A 19,323-nucleotide genomic window follows, 5' to 3' on the forward strand; every position below is an offset into this window, starting at 1 on the left:
TGGGAGTGTACTGGCTGGTGGGAGGCTGTCGGTAGCAGAAGGGGGTCCCAGGTCCTGAGCCATGGAGCGCTTTAAAGATGTTAATCAGCACCTTGAATCGCACCGGGAAGACCACTGGAAGCCAATGCAGCTCGCGCAGGAGAGGTGTTACATGGGAATTGTCATAGACCCCCTAAAAAGTGCTTTCCTTTTAGTCTTCTGTACCAACAAGTTCCTTTAAAGCTAACCTGTTTTCGATGTTTCCTCAGCGTCGCTATCGCTTGAAGAGCTATCAGCTGATGAGGTGCTGTCAGCAGGAGCTGGCTTCCCAGATGACTTTGCTTGAGCAGTGACAGAACCCTGTTTGGAGAGCAGAGGACTTGCTGCCACAGTGGATGCCTGGATCTTGTGAGGACCTGGTAGCCCCGTTAAAAGAGACTAGGAGTGAAGAAAAGAGAAAGAGAGAGAAATAATGTTTGAACATGTGATTAATAGCAAGGGCAGTCAACAGAGTGATATATCCCAATCTCTTCAATTAGCAAAATTTATCAGTATCTGTTTAGTTCAATACTTTTCACAACTTAGCCCTACATGGTTTAGGCCCGGGGTACTTGCAGGATCATCTCCTGCCATCCTCCCATTGTCCTGTGGGCTCCCACAGAGCGGGCCTCCTCAGGGTGCCGTCAGCCAGACAATGTCAGCTGGCGGCCCCCAGGGGAGGAGCGTTCTCTGCAGTGCTGTGGAGTCGGAGTCGGAGTCGGAGTCGAGGAGTCGGAGGAAATTTTGGGTACCTGGAGTCGGAGTCGGAGTCGGCAAACAATGCACCGACTCCGACTCCTACTAAATTTAGATTGGAATTTTAAAAAAAGCAAGTTTAAATGTCCCAATTCACAAAAAGTTATAATTAATGACTTCTCTACTGTAAGAATAAAGACCAATGCATGCAGTGCCTCACGTAACCGCAAAATGAACACGTTAAGTGACCGTGAAGAAGCATGCTTTTCATGTGCTTCACTATAAGGCACGCAACGCACAATTAGGAGTGGCAATACTTATACTTTCCATAGTGTTGTGTTCTGCTGTTACAGGGAACGCAGCGCCCATGGGTAACCTAGCCTCTCACTGATAAGGGATTAAGTAAATATGTTTTTTGCAGGACTAGAGACACTTGCATAAGTGAAGGGAATGGAGGGTCAATAGTTCAAGACTGAAGCTGTAAACCATTGGAAAAACTGCTGTCATTCAGCTAAGGCTATAAAAACTTGTAACTCTGATTGTTAGCTTAAACTTTAAACATGACTAAACACTGTTTAAATTTATGAACCGGCCAAATACTCTGTTCAAAGAAAATACATTGTATGTTTGTATGTGTGTTTCTAATTATTATTTATTCATATTTGTTCTCTTTTATTCTTTAAAGTTTAACAATTCATTCTTTATCTTAATATCTTTATATTTGTTTGGGGTTGGCTTTCTTCCCTTTCATCTTTTTTATTGTACAGCAATCTTTCTCCTCAAACCTACCACCTCTCTCTTTTCTTTCCTTCTTACTTTCTCTTCCTCACCCTCTTCTTCTCCTCCCTACTTCCTCTTCCTTTCTCCTTCTCCTCCTCTCTTCCTCCCTCTCTTACCCTCACTCCTACTCTAATTTCCCTTCCCTTCCTTCATCCCTCTCTATTGCTGTATCCTTTTATGTATATGGACTACTCAGAGGGCTGAAAAAGTTATTTCTGACTGGTCCTCTCCCTTTTGACCAGTCCTCGAACTTACGACTGTCCTCACATTTTACGTTTTTGCCCTATCTTGTCACCATGGTGAAGAGAAGCAGTTGTGAAATGAGTGACATGGTTGTTAAAAATGCTGCACGGGCATAAATGTGAGGATGGTCATAAGTGTGAGGACCAGTCAAAAGTGCGAGGACCTGTCAGAAATGACTTTTTTCAGCCCTCTATACACATAGCCATGGCCACCCGGTCACATGACCAGCTAGCCACACCCACCCAGTCACATAACCTCCAAGCCATGCCCACAAAATAAGCCACGCCCACAGAACCGGTAGTAAAAAAATTTAGAACCCACCCCTGGTTGGGGGTCACCACAACATGAGGAACTGTATTAAAGGGTCGCGGCATTAGGAAGGTTGAGAACCACTGGCTTAGAAGAACTTGGTGGAACAGCTTCTTGGATTCAACTGTAAGTGTTTATATTGTATAGGACAAATCATGTCTAGGTTTAGTGCTGGGATATATAGCTTATTTGTTTGTATAAAGCCATGTACGTACAACTTACAAGACTGTGTATGTTGATATTAAAAATCTAATTATATGCCAGTTAGTATAACATATTTTATATTTTAGGGAAAGAGGCATCCTAAACAATGGCAAAAAGACTGCTAACAACACAACAAAGTCTACTGTTTATGAGCACTTTGCATTATCAAGTGATGGAAAACATTACGTGTGCCAATGTATTAGAAAAGATGATGATGGTGAAAAACAATGTGATGCAAAAATTAGCAGTTTCAGTGGGCCTGATAAAAATGCACCTACAAGAGCATCAAATTTGAAAAGACACTTACAGCGTTTTCATCCCAAAGTGTTAGAAGCCGTGAATGAGAAAGATAGCAATGAAAACATTGCATCTACTTCTGTGACAAAAAACGTTCAGAAATCTACTGGAGAACAATCACAAATAAGAAAATTCTTTATATCTGACAAAGTTACCATAAGGATGACACCAGAAAAATTCAAACACCACATTATTGAAATGGTAGTAAAGAATAGTGTACCACTATCCTTCTTTTCACAGACAGCCTTTTTAGGCCTAAATGGAGAAATGGCAAAAAAACTTGGTGTTTCTCTGGAAAGAGAAAGTATAAGGAAACTTATAATTGAGGAGGCCAAATGTAAAAAGGAAGAACTACAGAAAGTTATGAAAGGACGTTTTGTCTTCCTTAAAATGGATGCATGCACACGTCACAGAGTCAATTATTTCGCTATTAATGTTAGATTTGTGGATGAAAATAACAAAACAATAACACGGACCCTCGGAGTAAAGGACACTCAGGCACATCACACCAGTGATTACCTTCAGAAGTTAGTGGAGGGTGTTCTAGAAGATTTTGAAATTAAAAAGGAACAGATTTTATGTGTTGTGACAGATAACGCTTCTAACATGTTGAGCACAATTGAGAAGATGAAGGCAGATGAAGAAGGTATCAAACAGATATTAGACTTAGAGGAAGACAGCTCTGCAAGTATTAGAGAAAGTTTAGAAACTGAAGAGAATGCTGACATTTTTTTAGACAACTTTGTTGAAGAAGCATTGAAGCTTGCTACTATTCATCATATGCGATGTGCTGTTCATACACTGCAACTTGCCATAAGAGATGGATTAAAAGATCGCCATGCAGCTACATTAATTGGCAAATTACGGCAAGTAACTGTTGCAGCCAGGGCCCCAAAAACAGATGCAATTTTGAAAAGACGTGCAGGAAAAGGAGCCATTTTGGATCAAACAACTCGCTGGGGAAGCACTTATTTAATGGTGAAGCGTTTGCTTGAACTTAAAGACTTCATAGAAGAAATGGACAATGAAAATCTTGCATTAACTGCAAGCCAGTGGACACAAACAAAAGAGCTGGAGAACCTTCTTTCTCACCCCTTCACTGTCACCAAGAGGTTGCAATGTGATGATCTAACCCCGGGTAAATTCCTCTTGGAATGGAAGAGCCTGTTATATCGCCTGAACAAAAATGGAGGGTTAATAGCTGAGGGCATTGCATCTTCAATGATGAAAAGAGAGAGTCTTTTGCTGGAAAATGAAATCTTGTTAGCGGCTATTTATGTCGACCCAATGAGCCGACTTTTATTGAACAGTAAACAGATGGCTACTGGGAAAAAGGCCCTCTATGATGTAGCAGTTCGCATGAAGGGATTACGACCTGAAATACCTCCACAGGAGGATGGAGTTCTTTTAAGCAATAGTGGTAACTCAGAATCATCTTCTTCAAACGAAGAATTAGACTTTGATTCCTTCTTAGACAAAATGGAAGTTGCTAAAGGAAAGCGACGTCGCATAAGCGTTACAGAACCAGTAAATGTCCAAATAAAAAAATTCCAACAGGAGTTTTATAAAGCACTAAAAGAAGTTGAAAAGTATGATCGCTCATCAAAACTTACTGTTGAAGAAGCCATCCTTGTTTATCCAGAGATCGTTAGTGATGTGGCCAGAATAGTTACTGCAATGCCACCCACCCAAGTCAGTGTCGAAAGATTATTTTCAGCCCTAAAAATAATAAAGTCTGACTTAAGAGCCTCTATGAAAGAGGATCTGGCAGAGGCAATTCTCTTCCTTAGAACTCTACATTGAATTGATTTGCATTTGCTAAGCCTATAACTACATTTCAAGATTAATATAAACCATTTCTAGGTTTTACAGATTTTGTTTTTGGTTCATATAGATAAGCTTTGTTTTTGTTCTAAAACAACCAAATAATGTGGTTTGTATTTTTGAACTGGTAAAGTTCCTGTTCCTGATGTTTATGCCTGCTGCTACTATCCAGCAACTTGATTAATTAAATTAATAAAAAAAAATTAATAAAACTTTGTTGTTTTCATTGTGTTTGTCTTTTGCTTAAACTGTTCAATACAGTAGACTGTTGGCTTCCCAGCCAGTAGTCCTGTGGTAATGACATGTATGTTGCCTTTCTTTCCTTCAAGGAATGTATAAAATACATTCGCATATTAATACAGAGGAGTCGGAGTCGGGGAGTCGGAGTCGGAGTCGGAAGTACAAAAAACTGAGGAGTCGGAGTCGGAGTCGGAACATTTATCTCCCGACTCCACAGCTCTGGTTCTCTGTGGGAGTGCCGACCCTCTGGAACGGGTTGCCCACCGAGCTTAGGACAGCCCCTGACCTCCTCTCTTTCCGCCGCGAACTGAAGACGTGGCTGACCCGTTGGGGGATTTTTACATTGGAATAATTTTAAGTAATTTTTAATTGGATTTTAATTTTTATGTAATTTTCAAATTTGTTGAATGTCTCTTTGTAAGCCGCCCTGAGTCCTTCATAGCAGTGCTGACACATGAGAGAAATGGCATGAAACAAAATCTACCAGAGCTTTTTTTTTATTGCCTTCCAAGTCTGATGTCCATTATTCTGACTGGACATTTTGGAAAGAGTTCCACTCTTGATACTGGATAGGGAAGGCTGTTTTAGATGTATTATTTATTAAACAAATTTATCTAGCTCCTCAACTCACACATAGGTGAGTCTTGGAGGCTTACATTTAAAAACGTAAAAGATCTATCATGTAATAAAACCATTTAAAAATCCTACCCCATCCCCATTGTATGGTAGCAACAATACAATAAGGTTAGCTACTCGATCAGTTCCATTTCCATTTGTAGCCCCGGTTCCACTGACATAGCCACTTTTAGGGCCTTTCGGAAAAGAAACAGGGTGGGGGTTAATATTGTTCCCAAAAGAAGGCGGCACCTGTCAGACCTGCCCCAGTCTGATCTCTTAGGAAAGAAAGAACCTCAACTCCATTTGGTTGAAGTGATAGATTCTTTTACTAAAAGATGTTGGTTGCAGTAAAGTCAGAACTAAAATTCCTGTGCTCAAAAGATATAGAAAGTTTCCCCCCATGACCAGTATGTCTTCAGACAATAAGAGTCTGCCTAGGTCAGCAGGCCCCAATCTTTGAGACTTGGCAGTCTGGCTGGGGAGGGGGGGGAGGGGAACTGGCCTGCCGCTCGCGTAGCCTGGTTTTGAATAGGTCACGGTGCAATATGGGCCATGGCCTGGTGTTTGGAGACCCCTGGCCTAGGTGTTTTGAGAACGCCGAGATGTTTAGCGTAATTCACATTCTTCCTCAGGGTGCACAGCCTTGTGTGGTGGCACAAACTCTCTCCCAGCTCTCTTGCTCTTCATCAAGCTGTCATACCTGAGAAGGCTCTTTTTTGTGGTCTCATTAGATGACAAACCCTAATTCTGTGATGGCAAACCTATGGCATGTGTAGGCATTGCCCAGCAGCGGGAACAGAGAGGGAGAAGGGGGCGGCGTTCCTGCGTGCTGCCATTTCTGTGTGCTAATGTTGCTGTTCTCTTCTTCGCACAGGATCGCCCAGCAGCGGGAATGGAAAGACAGAAGGGGCAGCGGCTGCCGCTAGCATTGAAGGGAGAGTGCCCACACAGAAACGGGAGCATGCAGGAACGCCGTCCCCTTCTCCCTCTCTGTTTCCGCTGCTGGGCGATCCCGTGTGAAGAAGGGGGCTAGCAGAGAGGGGAGAGTGCGAGGTTGCTGCTTCTGAGACGAGGGGACCCAGGAAACATCTGGGTCCGGCTCACTTGGCTTCTCTTCCTCTTGCAGCCAGCTTTCCCAGTCTAGCTTGATGCAGCCTTCCTTCCCAGGCCCCCGTCCATCCCCCCCTGTCCCCCCCAACAGCCAGACAAAGCTAGGCAAAAAGCCAACCCTCACTGATGCCCAGTTTCACCGACAGCAGGCTTGGAAAGTACAATGTGAGTTGCGTTGCCGCCTGCGTCAAGCTAAACTGGGAAGGGAGAACGTGAACGAGCACCGAGGAGCCCATGGAGGGGGGAAGCCAGCAAAGGGGCGAGCGAGGGGCGTCCGCAGCATGCCAGGCTTGGCAGACTTTTTAAGCCTGCCTAAAGCAGGGAGGGAGAAAGAGATCCGATTTAACCTCTCTCTCTCTCTCTCTCTGTGTGTGTGTGTGTGTGTGTGTGTGAGAGAGAGAGAGAGAGATCGAATCCAATCTCAGAGTTATATCAGGCTGGCGGCAGTGCGGCAGTGCTCTCTCGCTCTCTCTCTCACACACACATGCACACACAAAAACAGGTTGGATCTTTCTTTCCTCCTGCCCCCCTCCCACCAGAGACCCCTGGATTCCCTTCCCAACCCTGCCTGTCTCATACAGGCACCACCCACGAGTGACGTAGAGTTGGCCATGTCCACTCAGTCACATGACACCCCCCCCAGACACTCCCATCCAGTCATTAAGAAGAACAGGTTGTTAAATTATTTGAATCCCACCACTGGTAGTAGAACCTTATTATTCAGGTTAAATTGCCGTGTTGGCACTTTGCGATAAATAAGTGGATTTTGGTTTGCAGTTTGGGCACTTCGTCCCTAAAAGGTTCACCATTACTGCCCTAATTGATGGAACCTGTAACATGTCCTGTCTTCCTGTCCTAGTGGGCAGTCAGTAGTTGCAATAGAGGGGAGTCTAAATTTAGTCAGTTTTCATTCCCATAGGACTCAAGTTCCCCTGTATCATTTCTAAGTGTGCCTCCCCCAATAAGTTACTTGGATACATGTGTTTAGGGGGCGACATTCTGGCTACAAATTGAAGGGACAGGGCTGTCAAACTTAAGTTCTTGACAAAAAAGAAAAAAAAGACACACAACACAAGGCTCAAGCTGCGCACATACGGCCATGCAAATCCAAATTCCTTCAAAACTTTTGCTTTCTTTCTCTAACGAGCTTGTGTAATGTGTAGGCTAAGCCATGAAAAAATGTGTAGGCTGTCAGCACAGTTGTTGAAAAAAGGCAAACGGAGTGGGGAGCTGTTAAATGCTTCAATTTTCTAGAAAAGGAGGGGAAGTATTTATATGTTGTATGGATTTATAACCTGCAGGATAAATTTGTTTCTCTGTTCATTCCCTTTTAAATATGCATACGGGAGGTTGTTGGCGATTACTACAGTCCCATGCTTGCATGCAAGTCTAATGTGTCACAGATCTAGTTGGTACCACACATTGCTCATAAACATAATTTTTATAGCTACGGCATGGCTTAAATTGCAACTGAAAACTGCTGCTGCATGCATAGTACAGCTCCTCCTGTAGTTATTTAATGCTCTGTATTTTTCATTTTCATTAAATCAATCCTGATTGGTACACGTTCAGAAAGCATGCAGCCAACATGTTAACTATGAAGGTTCTGATTTTATAATCCTTTGTTCAGAGGCATATTGTAGGTTCATGGATGGTGCAGACAAGGCACAATTGTTGACTCCCAAGCAGGGGTGAAATGCTCCCGGTTCAGACCGGATCACCCGATCCGGTAGCGATGGAGGCGGGTGGTTCTGAGAACTGGTAGCAAAAATCCCTGCCACTCCCCCATGCCCAGCTGAGCCGCACAATCATCAGAGGCTTTTTTTTTTTTACTTTTAAAAGCATTTTTTGTACAACCTCTTTGGCCAAAAAATGCTTTAAAAAAAAAAAAAGCCTCTGATGATCGCGTGGCTCAGTTGGGATCCTCAAAGGCTTTTAAAAGACAAAAAAACCCCCTTTTTTTCTTTTAAATGCCTCTGACGATCCCAGCTGAGTTGCCTGATCAGCAGAGGCTTTTTAAGCCTCTGGGATCGTCAGAGCCTTCTGAAAGCATTTTTTTATGCCGAAGAGGTTGTAGAAAAAATGGTTTTAAAAGTAAAAAAAAAAAAAAAAAAAAAGGCCACGCCCACCGTCACATTATCCCACCACCACCACCAAGCCACACCCACAGAACCAGTAGTAACAAATTTTAGATTTCACCACTGCTCCCAAGTGATTTTATGGTGACCGCCTTCTGCCGCATAGCTCCCAGCGACCGGTAAGATCCCACAGAGTTGGTCTCCTCCGGGTCCCATCAGCTAAACAATGTTGGCTGGTGGGCCCACGGGGGAGGGCCTTCTCTGTGGCTGCCCCAGCTCTCTGGAACCAGTTACCTCCTGAGTTCCGGACCATCCCCACCCTATTGGCCTTCCGAAAAGCGGTGAAGACCTGGCTTTTCTGGCAAGCCTGGGGCCGTTGATCTCGCTCTTGTGATCTGGCGAGATCCGGCTATGAATGGTGTGAATGAGTTTTTAATGTTTTTAATTTTTCAATGTCTTTTTATAATGATTTTTCAAATGTATTGTGAGCCGCCCTGAGTCTTCGGAGAGGAGCGGCATATAAATTTAATTAATTAAATTAAATTAAATTAATTAAAAGACCACCTATCCCTTTTTTATTTACAATACGTTTCTTTATCTTTCATCTTACCATTCTAAGATCTTTCTTAAACTCTATTCTATTGTCTTTAATTAGCTCTGTTTTAATTTCTGTTTTTGTCACCTTTACCAGGTAGACTCTATAGTAACAGAATCTTTAAAGTCTGAATGTGTTTCTCCCTCCATCCCCATGTGAACCAGGGAGAAGCCTGCCTAAGATGCTTTCCCAAGTTATTTTCAGGCCACTTTTATCTGACTGTTGTCTTAGCAACAGGTCTTCCTCCTGTCCTTCATGGCCTTTCCCCCGTCTTCTACCATTTCTGTCCTATTTTCTACTATTGTTATTATTAAACTATTCTCCTTTAGTTAAGTTCTGATTACCTCCATTCTTATCCCCCATCTGTAGATCCTAAATATACTTCCCTTACACTATTTTCTTTCATTTAGACTTTTTTCTGTGCATCCTATTCTAGTCTGTCAGTTCTGTCTTAGTACTATTGATATCAGTCCCATCAACCAGCTCTCCATGGATGAGGTCTCTACTGGTTGGGGCACTGCTATTAGTGTTTCCTACCCTGTTTCCCCCAAAATAAGACATCCCCTAATAATAAGCTCAATCGAGCTTTTGAGTGCATGGCAATAAGGCCAAGCACTTATTTCAGGATTCAAAAAAATATAAGACAGGGTCTTATTTTTTGGGAAACACGGTATTATTAGCACAGGGACAATGTTTTCTAGGCCTTGTGAGGCTTCAATTTCAGCCTACTTAAACCACGACTTGATATCTCTGTGTCTCTCAGCTCTTTCCTTTCCTGCCAGGAATCTACCTCAACTCCCTTCTGGCTGCTCTGGCATTCTTCCTTGAAAGTTGCCCTTTCCTTGATCTTTTTTCACTCTAGGACAGTCCCTGCTCTTGGCTTTGCCGTCACACTTGGCCCTCCATCCATATGTGACCAGTTGCTGCTTTCCCCAGCATCCCCAGTAAGTGCAGTTCTTCAACTTGGTTAAGCTACTTGCCATGTCCCAGTCCTGATCTGATTGCCAGGCCTTTCAGGACTGCTTTCTTCCAGGACTGATGTCTGGCTACTTGTTCATATCTGAGGCCTTTCCCAACAACAATACTAGTACAAAATCCTGACTTTCTCCTCTGGGCCAGGCTATTCATCTGAATCTCAAGCCCACTCATTGTCCATGTTTGGATTCACCGGCACAACAGATCTTCCAGACAACTCTTTCCTAATGACTATTTCCTCCATCTTCAGGTACCTAGTTTGCTTGCTTTCTCCTTCCCCTCCCTCTCCCTCTCCCTCTCTGTAAGATAAGTCAAAATATCCAATGATGCCAAGTGAACTTGTACCTGAGACCATGAAAAAATACCTGAGAAGCTTCTTGTTCTTCATCACTGGACTCCTCAGATGAGCTCTCTGACTCTTTTTTTGGCTCTTGTTTCTGCTGGGTGGCTGCAAAAAGCAAACAGTGACTTCAGAGTCCTCGAAAAATTAAAAGCTGCTGTGACATAAAGAGTGTGGGAACTGGGAAGATCAAGTCAAATTAAGGTTTATGTTCGTTGTCCAGTTACATAATGTGACTCTTAACATATTTAGCTTTGCTTATTATAAAGGCTTCATGAAAGTTCACGAGATGGGAATTGCAGAGGTAAATTTATCTTATGCAATGAAAGAGGTCCTTGCAGCAGTTCTATTCCTATTTCAATCACACTATCATGTCTTTCACGAGAACAATTAGTAACAAATGTCAACAATGGAGAACTGAAATGTTAGTTTGAACCAGACTTGTTGATACTGGTGATTTAAATGTTTGGATATATGAACTGTTGTGGGACTCTATCTGAGGAATTGGTGGGCTTCTTCTGGGTGAGGAATGGCGAGCTAAGACATCTGTGAATGAGCTGAGATGACAACCGCAGCTAAGACCCAAGGATCAATGAGGAGACCGGTCTCATGGAACTTCTCTGGATAAGGAGAGGATAAGAAGATCGCCCACTTGTGCTCCAGATGACTGCTCTTTACAAGAAAACCAAGACAGTGATTTCCCCTAAGTTTGAGGACTGGGAGACAAAGGGAACCATCCTGCTCTCAACTGCAGAGCCTTTTAAAGCGCACTGACCAAGGTTAAAATAAGACATGCTTGTATAAATCTGGGATCCTTTTATGGGCTTTTTGATGACACTATGACTGAAATGTTAACGATTTATGTATTTAAGGGATGGGTTATGGGAAGAAGAGATATTTGCATATATTATGGGGGATAATGAATTATTAAGTTTCTACTCATGATGAAGATCAGAAGCTACCTTTTTATATTCTTTTTTCCCAATTTCCTTTCTTTTTTCTGCACACCTTTTATTATTATTTTTCTTTCACTTCTTTCCACGTTTAACTTGCATTTTCTTTTACTATTGTTATAAAAAAAGAATGATAAACTGTTATGCCCAACTGTTTGCACCAAAAATATTCCAAGACTGGGGGAGGCTGAAGTGGTGGAACACTTCAAGGAAAAGAAAGAAGAATTTCAGGAGCTCAGCCTTTTAAAAAATAAATTAAAAAAAAAAAACTAAAAGCAAGTGCAGAGGTGTGATTTTGACATAAACATGTCTCAAGTGGGCAACATTTTTTTATTTTAGGAGCAAGCTGCATTGTGTGGGTAATGCCATCTTATGTGCATAACAAGCTGTGCTTCCAAATATCTACTCTTCACTGGGCTTCCAAATTTCAAGTGTTTGTGAAGAGCTCCTCCTGCCACCCACCCCTGGTGGAATCGGGCTTCTCTTACCAGGCTGGGTCTGATGCTTGGCTGTTGTCGAAGCTTCTGCTTCTTCCTCACTGCTGTCTGAGGAACTGTCCGAGGAGCTCTCCTTATGTATAGTGATTCCAGAGGACTTAGCAGTCAGAGCCTGTCCCTGGCTCTGTTTAACCTTTGGGGAGGGAATCTGTTCTTCCTTCCCTGTTGCTTTTGTGGCAGATCTCCGGGGTTTGTTGGAAGCAGCACCGGATGTATTTAAGTTGGTCTGTACATCCTTTCCTGAAGGAATGGCTACTTTGCCAGCCACCAGCTTAAAAAAAGGGTGAATAGGAGGCTGGGGGGGGGGGGAGAACATAACCGGAAATGCAGTTTAAAACGTGTATTTTCTCAGAAACAACAAGACATTTGTGTCTGAAACAAAACCAATACTGAATTGCCATCAATCATAAGACTATGCAAATCTGCTCAGGATGCTCCAGTTTCTATTGCTGACTGTTTCACAGAAGTTCAATACATACACAAAATACCCTTGAAGATAACATTGTTTTATCTTTAAAGCAATTAGCCATTCCAAAATTTACATAAATAATTTCTACGTTATCTGCACTGCAAAAAAAAAAAACCAAGAACCACTAGTTTGCCAACTCCACCAATGTCAAGATGTTGATACCTCCCCTGGTTCCAATAAGAGAACCTGTAAGATTAGCCTGACCTGCGTGGCTTCACTTATAGTATCTTATCTACCTTGAGAACAACCTTCTTGAAGAGTGGCTTCTTGTATGGAAGAATGACCTCTCCTTTTACCTGCTTTGCTGGCTTCTCAGCTTCTTTGCTATCTGAAGAATCAGAGCTGCTGCTTTCTGAGCTCTCAGAAGCTTTTGGAACAGGGACAGTTCCTGCTTTTGTTGAGGCTGTCCCCCCTTTCCCTGCTGGCTGAGGTTTGCTTGATGTGAGCCCTGCATTCTTGGCTGTCACGCTTTTCACAGGACTGGTAGCAGGTTGACGTGTTACCTGAGCTGGTTTCTATGGAAATAAAATATTGCAGAATTAGACTGTGGCGAAGATAAGAGTAATTCCCGATTCAAAGGAATGAAATCAGTAATTCAGTTGCCTGAACATGGAGAATAGCCACCTTAGAATTGGCAACGAAGATACTGAAGTGGTGGACAGCTTCCATCTTTTAGGATCAAGCCAATAAAGGACCAAGCAGTCAAGATAAGCAACAGAATAGCACTTGATATAACAACCATGAAAGTCTTGGAAAAGATATTGAAATATTGTGCGTAACAATCTCTACAAAGATTAGAATCACACAAATCTTAGTATTCCTGAGGTACTCTATGGAAAAATATGCAGGATTTTGAAAAGTAAGAACTTTTCCAAAATAGGAAGAAAACTGGTGCTTTTGAAGGTTTTTTTTTTTTGTTAGAGAAGACTCCTGAGAATACTGCAGACAGCCAAAAAAGACAAACAAATGGATCATCGAACAAATCAACTCAGAGTTCTCCCTTGAGCACAAGTGACCAGGCTCAAATTATCCTACTTTGGGTACATTATGTGAAGACCCAGCTCTTAGGAGCAGGATCTAATGCTGGGAAAGGAGTAAAGAAAGAAAAGATGACCTGCAACAATGCGAATGGATTCAAGTAACAGTGGCAATGGGCATATTATTAAAAGACCTGAAAGAACAGGTTAGGAACAGACTGTCATGGACAAGATCTTTGTGGCTGCTAAGAGATGATACTGATTTGATGACACATCATCAATCAGTTGCCTAACCACTATCACTAGTTGTTTCCAATTATTTTCTAGAGGCCTGGTAAGTGTAGGAATTAGATTGTAGCAGCATTCAACACACAAGCTGCTCCTATCTCGTGGTAGCTCTATAGAAGCAGAAAATGGCCTAAAACATGGACGGGCAGGAATTTGAGCAGGCTGTTGTGGCCCCGCCCTCTGAGCCTGTCCCATCGGAGGAAGAAAGCTCCGAGCATGAGGAAGAGGAGTCAGCCAGGCCTCCCTCTCCAGGCCTCTCCCCTCTGGCACTGTCTCAGGTGCCGGCCGACGGAGAGGAGATTAGCAGGGAGACAGGTGTCTCGGATGAGAGTGAAGGAGAGACATCATTCCTGGACGCACGCCTCCGAAGGCGTGATAAATGATTGCAGCAGCTCAGGAGGCGTGCTAGGGATTAGAACTGAGTCACTGGACCACACCCCAGAGACTATATAATAGAGGGTGGTGGCCAGTGATCCCTGTGACGAACAAAAATAAACCTTGGATAGTCACTAAAGCCTCGTCCGAAACTGCTGAGAGGAATATTTATTTCTGTTGGACTCTTGTACGCTGAGTATATTATCTTTCTGTTTTCTGTGGCAAATAAAGCACTTGGCAGACGGTGTGTATATCGCTGCCAAGTTGGAGATAAAGACCTGGGTGTGTTCCAAGTGCTTCCTTAACCTCGGCTGGCTGTGTTTGTGTGTGTGTGTGGACGGGGAAAGATCACAGGCATTCCTTCACTTGTCCCGATGTCAATGCATTTAAGGGTCTGCTTCAAAACAAGGGAATCTTATAAAAGCTGTAATCTGCTTCTACATTAGCTTCTAAGATGGTGTTCAATCTGCAAATGTCAACCTTCATTTTCCTTTCCGTAAAAAATACCCCGTGTGCCTACACATTTGTAGTTGCTTGGTTTCCAAGATGCCAACAGACTTTGTTTATATGTTTGCATGCAACTTCCATTACAGGAGGCCCCACAACCGCTAAGCAGCTCGCCATCTTGTTTCAGCCACAATCTTCCTTTTATTAAAAGGAAAGGCGTGTGGGGAAAAATGTAAGTTTGCTACTTCATCTGTCTTGCTCTACCCTATAATTTTCTCCCTAATTCACCTAAAAGAACTGCAAAAAAGGTATGGGTGTGTGGTGTGTGGTTGTTATAAATATTTAGGATGTTGATTAGGACTTAATGTCAGCAATCTCAGGGCTATTTTTAAAATGTGCAAAAAAAAAAAAAAAGCTATGTTCCCTTCAGCACAAACAACATTGGTGTTAGAAAGGGGCTTTCTGAATTTTGTCCCTCTTATCAGGTGGAGAGATACCAGGAGAGATGGGGTAGGAATGGGGATTTCAGTTCAAAATATGGGAACCTTTGTGAGGGAAGAGTCTTTGTTTTGCAATCAGGACAAGCTTATTTGAGGGCCTTGTAGTGATTTTATTGTCTTCCTGGACCTGGACCCGGAATCCAATCTACTATACAGTGTGTTAAGAGGGATTCATCTGGGGGAAACGCACGGCATTCAGTTCATAATGTGATTGTATTTGTCAATAGATACAGATCATGTGTTGTCAACAGAGCTATAGGCTGATTCTCTTCGGTCCTTTAGCTACAGGCTACTACTCTTAAGAGTATTACATTGTTATTTTATTTACTTCTTTTGCTGTTTGGGTTTGGGCTGCTATATTGGAACTGTACTGAAAACAAATTATAGCGCTCTACAGAAAAATCTGGCTGTCACTTTTTTTTCCTTTTTTAAAAAAACTCAGATTCTAGCCTCTTAAGGTGATGAAAATAAGTGGAACAAAATGAAGTACTTAGGGAAATTTCAGGATTCATCCGGAAGAAACTGCAAAGCTGAATTTTTAAAAGACTAACATTTTTTAAAAATAGATTTTTTCCCAATACAATTTTTTCCCAATACAATACAAATAATAATAATAATAATGAAATGAAAAAAAACCCCATAAAATTATGCTTTCTATTGATTGCCAATTCTTTCCTTGTCTTCTCTGACCCTTTTTAATCCGTCAATGGATAAATCATCAATTCAGTCTTTTCTTCTTTCAACAAAAAGAAGCTTCCAGTCTGAGGAACAACATTTCCCAAGAGCTACAAAACAAGAGTGCTCTGCAGAATTTCTCGTTTCCATCATTAAAAAAAAGGAGCAGAAATTACAAATATTAAGCAAGTGTGCACAGATGGGCTTCCATCTACTATATACATGGCAGATTTAGAGGTTTTCTTTTTGGTTTAGAGCACTTCTAATTGTATACAAATGCTTCCAGCTGTCCATATCCCCTTTGCTGAGACTTTTCAAATCTTCCGAGTGTCAGAATTACAAAAGTAAATTCAAGGAATGGAATAGATTTTGCGTGACATATTTCAGATCCATGTCCCTTTCAAAAATCCAAAGCCAAAAACCTAATAAATGTCAGTTTTTGCCCTTGAGTACTTTTGACACAGTAAGTCATCTTACTGGGTCAAAACAGAGAAAGAAGAGATTCTTAGACTACAAACTATAGCCTCTTCCTGAACTCCATGCCATTGAGTTCTGTCAACTACCCACTTTGTATTTTTAAGGTATTCACAATCAGTAGCAATTAATCACCAACTGCATTTGCTTTCCCCAGATGGCACACTCATTAAACTCAATGGGGCTTAATTCAAAGTAAAAGCACATTAGACTGTTTTTACAGCCTAATGTTATACTTCTACCTACAATTCTGTCTCTTTTTTTTAATTGTCACACAAAATAGTCTTTCAAATTTACTTCTCCTGATCAATTCTAAACACTAGACTTTTTTGTGTGCGCTCCCATGTACCCTTCATATTCATCACCTGAGGCAACAACATATAAATGTATATATCCAACATATTTTTTAAAAAATAGACATGCTTTCTAAGTAACAAAGCACTGTTCTCTCTCTCTCTCATTCATTCATTCTCAAAGCCAGATCAGATAGCATATTAATCTCCCCCCTCAATCAACCATCAAGAACTCTCTAGGCAATTTTCCTGCAATGATTTTATTCTGGCCTTCTCACCCCATTTCTAATTTTGAGAACAACTGCAGCAATTGGCAGTTCTACTCAAGAACTCGTATTAGGGAGCCAATTCTGACACTTAGAACCTGAGTCACCAGGCTCTGGAAATAGGGCAAGAGAAAAAGAAAATATAACTGGACAGGAATCCACTCTACCCTTCTGCAGACATTACTTGGACAGCCAAGGTATCACTTCTAGACTGGAATTCTAAACTTGCTGCTACTTCTGTTGTCAGCACCACTTTACCCACAGTGCACCCCCTTGGCCCAGAAATTGAGGAAACAGCAGTTCAATTTTACAATAACCCCAAATTCCTGGTGGGGAATTTGGAGAATTGAAATTTACACTTCTTAAAGTTTCTGAGGTTGAGAAATACTAGTATAGAGAACTGTAATAGGGAATCAGGTAACAGGAAATGTTTCATGACCTTACTCTTTCACTCCAGTTACCATTCCATTTTCTCAGGCAAGAGTCTTGGGACTGGGGAATGGATGGGTGGCAGTTTGTTGCCAGAAGATTTTCTCCTGCCTCCTGCTCTGAAATTTGTGGTATCTGTATTAACTGCTATGCATTAAAGGGATGGAATTAAGCTAAGAAACCATGGCTGAAGGATTCTTGTATCCCACAGGCCACATTTTCATCAGTAGCACCACAGATGAGATTTTTTTCAAAATCAACCAATGATGCTGCCAACCTCCCTCCTCCTTTTTCTTCCAGTGGAAGGAAGTAAAGAAATTCCAAAAGAATTTCTTATACAAGAAAAACTTCAGTAAAGATGAGCTCTGGAATGGAAAGTACTTGAAAAATAGATTCCATTCAGTTCATATAGCAGTTGGATATGATTTGAATTATTAACACCATTTGTTAAAAGGGAATTTGCAGGTTTTAACTAACTGCTTCTGTGAACACTTGTGACACAAAGAATTATGAGATTAGAACAATATAAGAAAACAAAGCATATAGGAAATATTTTTACTACCTACAAAGAAAATGGGAAAGGAAGCAATTATTGAAACAATTACAGAGGCTTCCTCCTTATATGAAAGATTCAATGGACAAAAATGTTCTAGTATTCAGACTGGCAACAGAGATGAAAAAAAGGAGACACTTAGCTGTGGCGTTAACGGGGGGGGGGGGGGGAATCCCTGAATCCAAAATACTATTAATCTCATTAAATATAAATTGAGTCAATTTACTTAAAAAAAGAACAGTTTTTAACAAGCTCAAGTATATAACTTATATTTTTGATAGCAAAGAAAAAAATAATCCAAGAACATGCAGCATCAAGAAGCACAAGCAAACAAAAACTGAGAAATTTACTGTATATATTAGCAACAGAAATCTAATCAAATTTAAATAGGAATGACTTCCTTACATATAACATATTACATAGCAAGGCAAGCTAAGACAGTGTAAAGAAAAGAGAAAAACTGATTTTAAAAAAATGGAAAAAAAATGACTCAGGTATAAGGAACTGTAAAAGTTTAAAGCAAAGCAAAGTATTTAAATATTACTTTGTAGATGGGGAAAAAAAATGAAAAGGCAACTGTGGTACTGGGTTATAATTGTGGTATTAATTGTGGTATTTTTAATCACACCATATCTTCTTACATCACATATTTAATTGCCCACTTTTGTACAATGATGATGCAATAATAAAATTAACCAAATACTCTTATCTGTATCTTAATTCATTCACAGCTTTGTTCCTGAGATAGAAGCCCCCTTTCAAGCCCCTTGTTCTCCTTCTTACTGATAAAACAAACGATTACAAACAATGCCAGAACATTCACAGCTTAAAAAAACCAAAAAACCCCCCATTGGGTTTTGTAAAAAAAATAATAATGGTAGGGCACAGTCTTTCCCCTTCCACAGATTTCTCTATGGTTACCTGAGTGGCCACTTTATCTTCCTCAGAGTCAGAATCATCACTTGAATCTTCACTACTATCTTCGCTCTGCTGGGCTTTCTGATGTGGTCCCTTTGGAGGCTGGGGCTTCACTGTACATACACTCTGAGCTGCAGGAGTTGCTTTGGGGGCTGAAAGCAATCAAGAGACAGAAAAGTGATAACTCGGCCAGTTCTAAAAGGTTGCACCATTAGAACACGCAGCCTCACTTCCTTCTTTCTCTTTGCTGACTTTCGCCAAGAGCCCCAAAGATGCATCGATTCTCAGTAGTTTTCTTAAATGTTTGATAAGGCAGCTCAAGCAATATGATTTCAAGACGATACACATTCTGATAACTGTATTTTGTTGGTATGTTATGAACTGCCTTTTTGAAATACATTTTTATATCACACGCAGGTTAGAAATATGTTTAAATATGTACAGGTGGTCCTCGGCTTACAACCACAAATTTGTGTTGCTAAATAAAACATTTGTTAAGTGAATTTTGCCCTATTTTATGATCTTTTTTGCCACAGTTGTTAAGTGAATCACAGCCGTTGCTAAGTAAGTAACAGATTTGTTAAGTGAAGTTGACTTTGTCTGTCAGAAGGTTACAAAAGGTGTTCACATATGATCCTGGGATACTGCAATGGACCCAGTTGCCATGCTTCCGAATTTTGATCATGTGACTATGGGGATGCTACAATGGTTGTAAGTGTGAAAAACGATCGTTAAGCCATAAGTCACTTTTCTCAGTGCTTTTGTAACTTCGAATTGTCACTAAATGAACAGTTTGTAAGTCGAAGACTACCTGTATCAGAAAAAAGGTTAGTGGAATGGAGAGGGAAGACACAATGTTGAACGTTTGCCTTAGGCACAAAA

The 19,323-nt window shown here is 41.3% G+C and overlaps 1 protein-coding gene across 3 annotated transcripts in view; it reads right to left on the reverse strand.

Annotated features, from left to right (window-relative positions):
* The window catches only part of TCOF1 (treacle ribosome biogenesis factor 1), a 55,609-nt gene that overhangs the window by 13,076 nt on the left and 23,210 nt on the right, over window positions 1–19,323 (reverse strand). For all 3 annotated transcript variants that reach the window (XR_011599998.1, XM_070937223.1, XM_070937224.1), the window contains exons 11-15: window positions 18,445–18,593; window positions 12,543–12,761; window positions 11,769–12,072; window positions 10,353–10,435; window positions 228–417 (exon numbers count right to left, since the gene is read on the reverse strand). Coding sequence is in view for 2 of the 3 variants with exons in the window: in XM_070937223.1 (XP_070793324.1) it covers window positions 228–417; window positions 10,353–10,435; window positions 11,769–12,072; window positions 12,543–12,761; window positions 18,445–18,593 (945 nt within the window). In the remaining variant the exon portion in view is untranslated. The remainder of the gene's footprint in view (window positions 1–227; window positions 418–10,352; window positions 10,436–11,768; window positions 12,073–12,542; window positions 12,762–18,444; window positions 18,594–19,323) is intronic.

This window comes from Pituophis catenifer, unplaced genomic scaffold (genome assembly GCF_029215685.1).
Source record: "Pituophis catenifer annectens isolate HBS135680 unplaced genomic scaffold, rPitCat1.0.hap2 SCAF_2, whole genome shotgun sequence".
Taxonomy (NCBI): Eukaryota; Metazoa; Chordata; class Lepidosauria; order Squamata; family Colubridae; genus Pituophis; species Pituophis catenifer.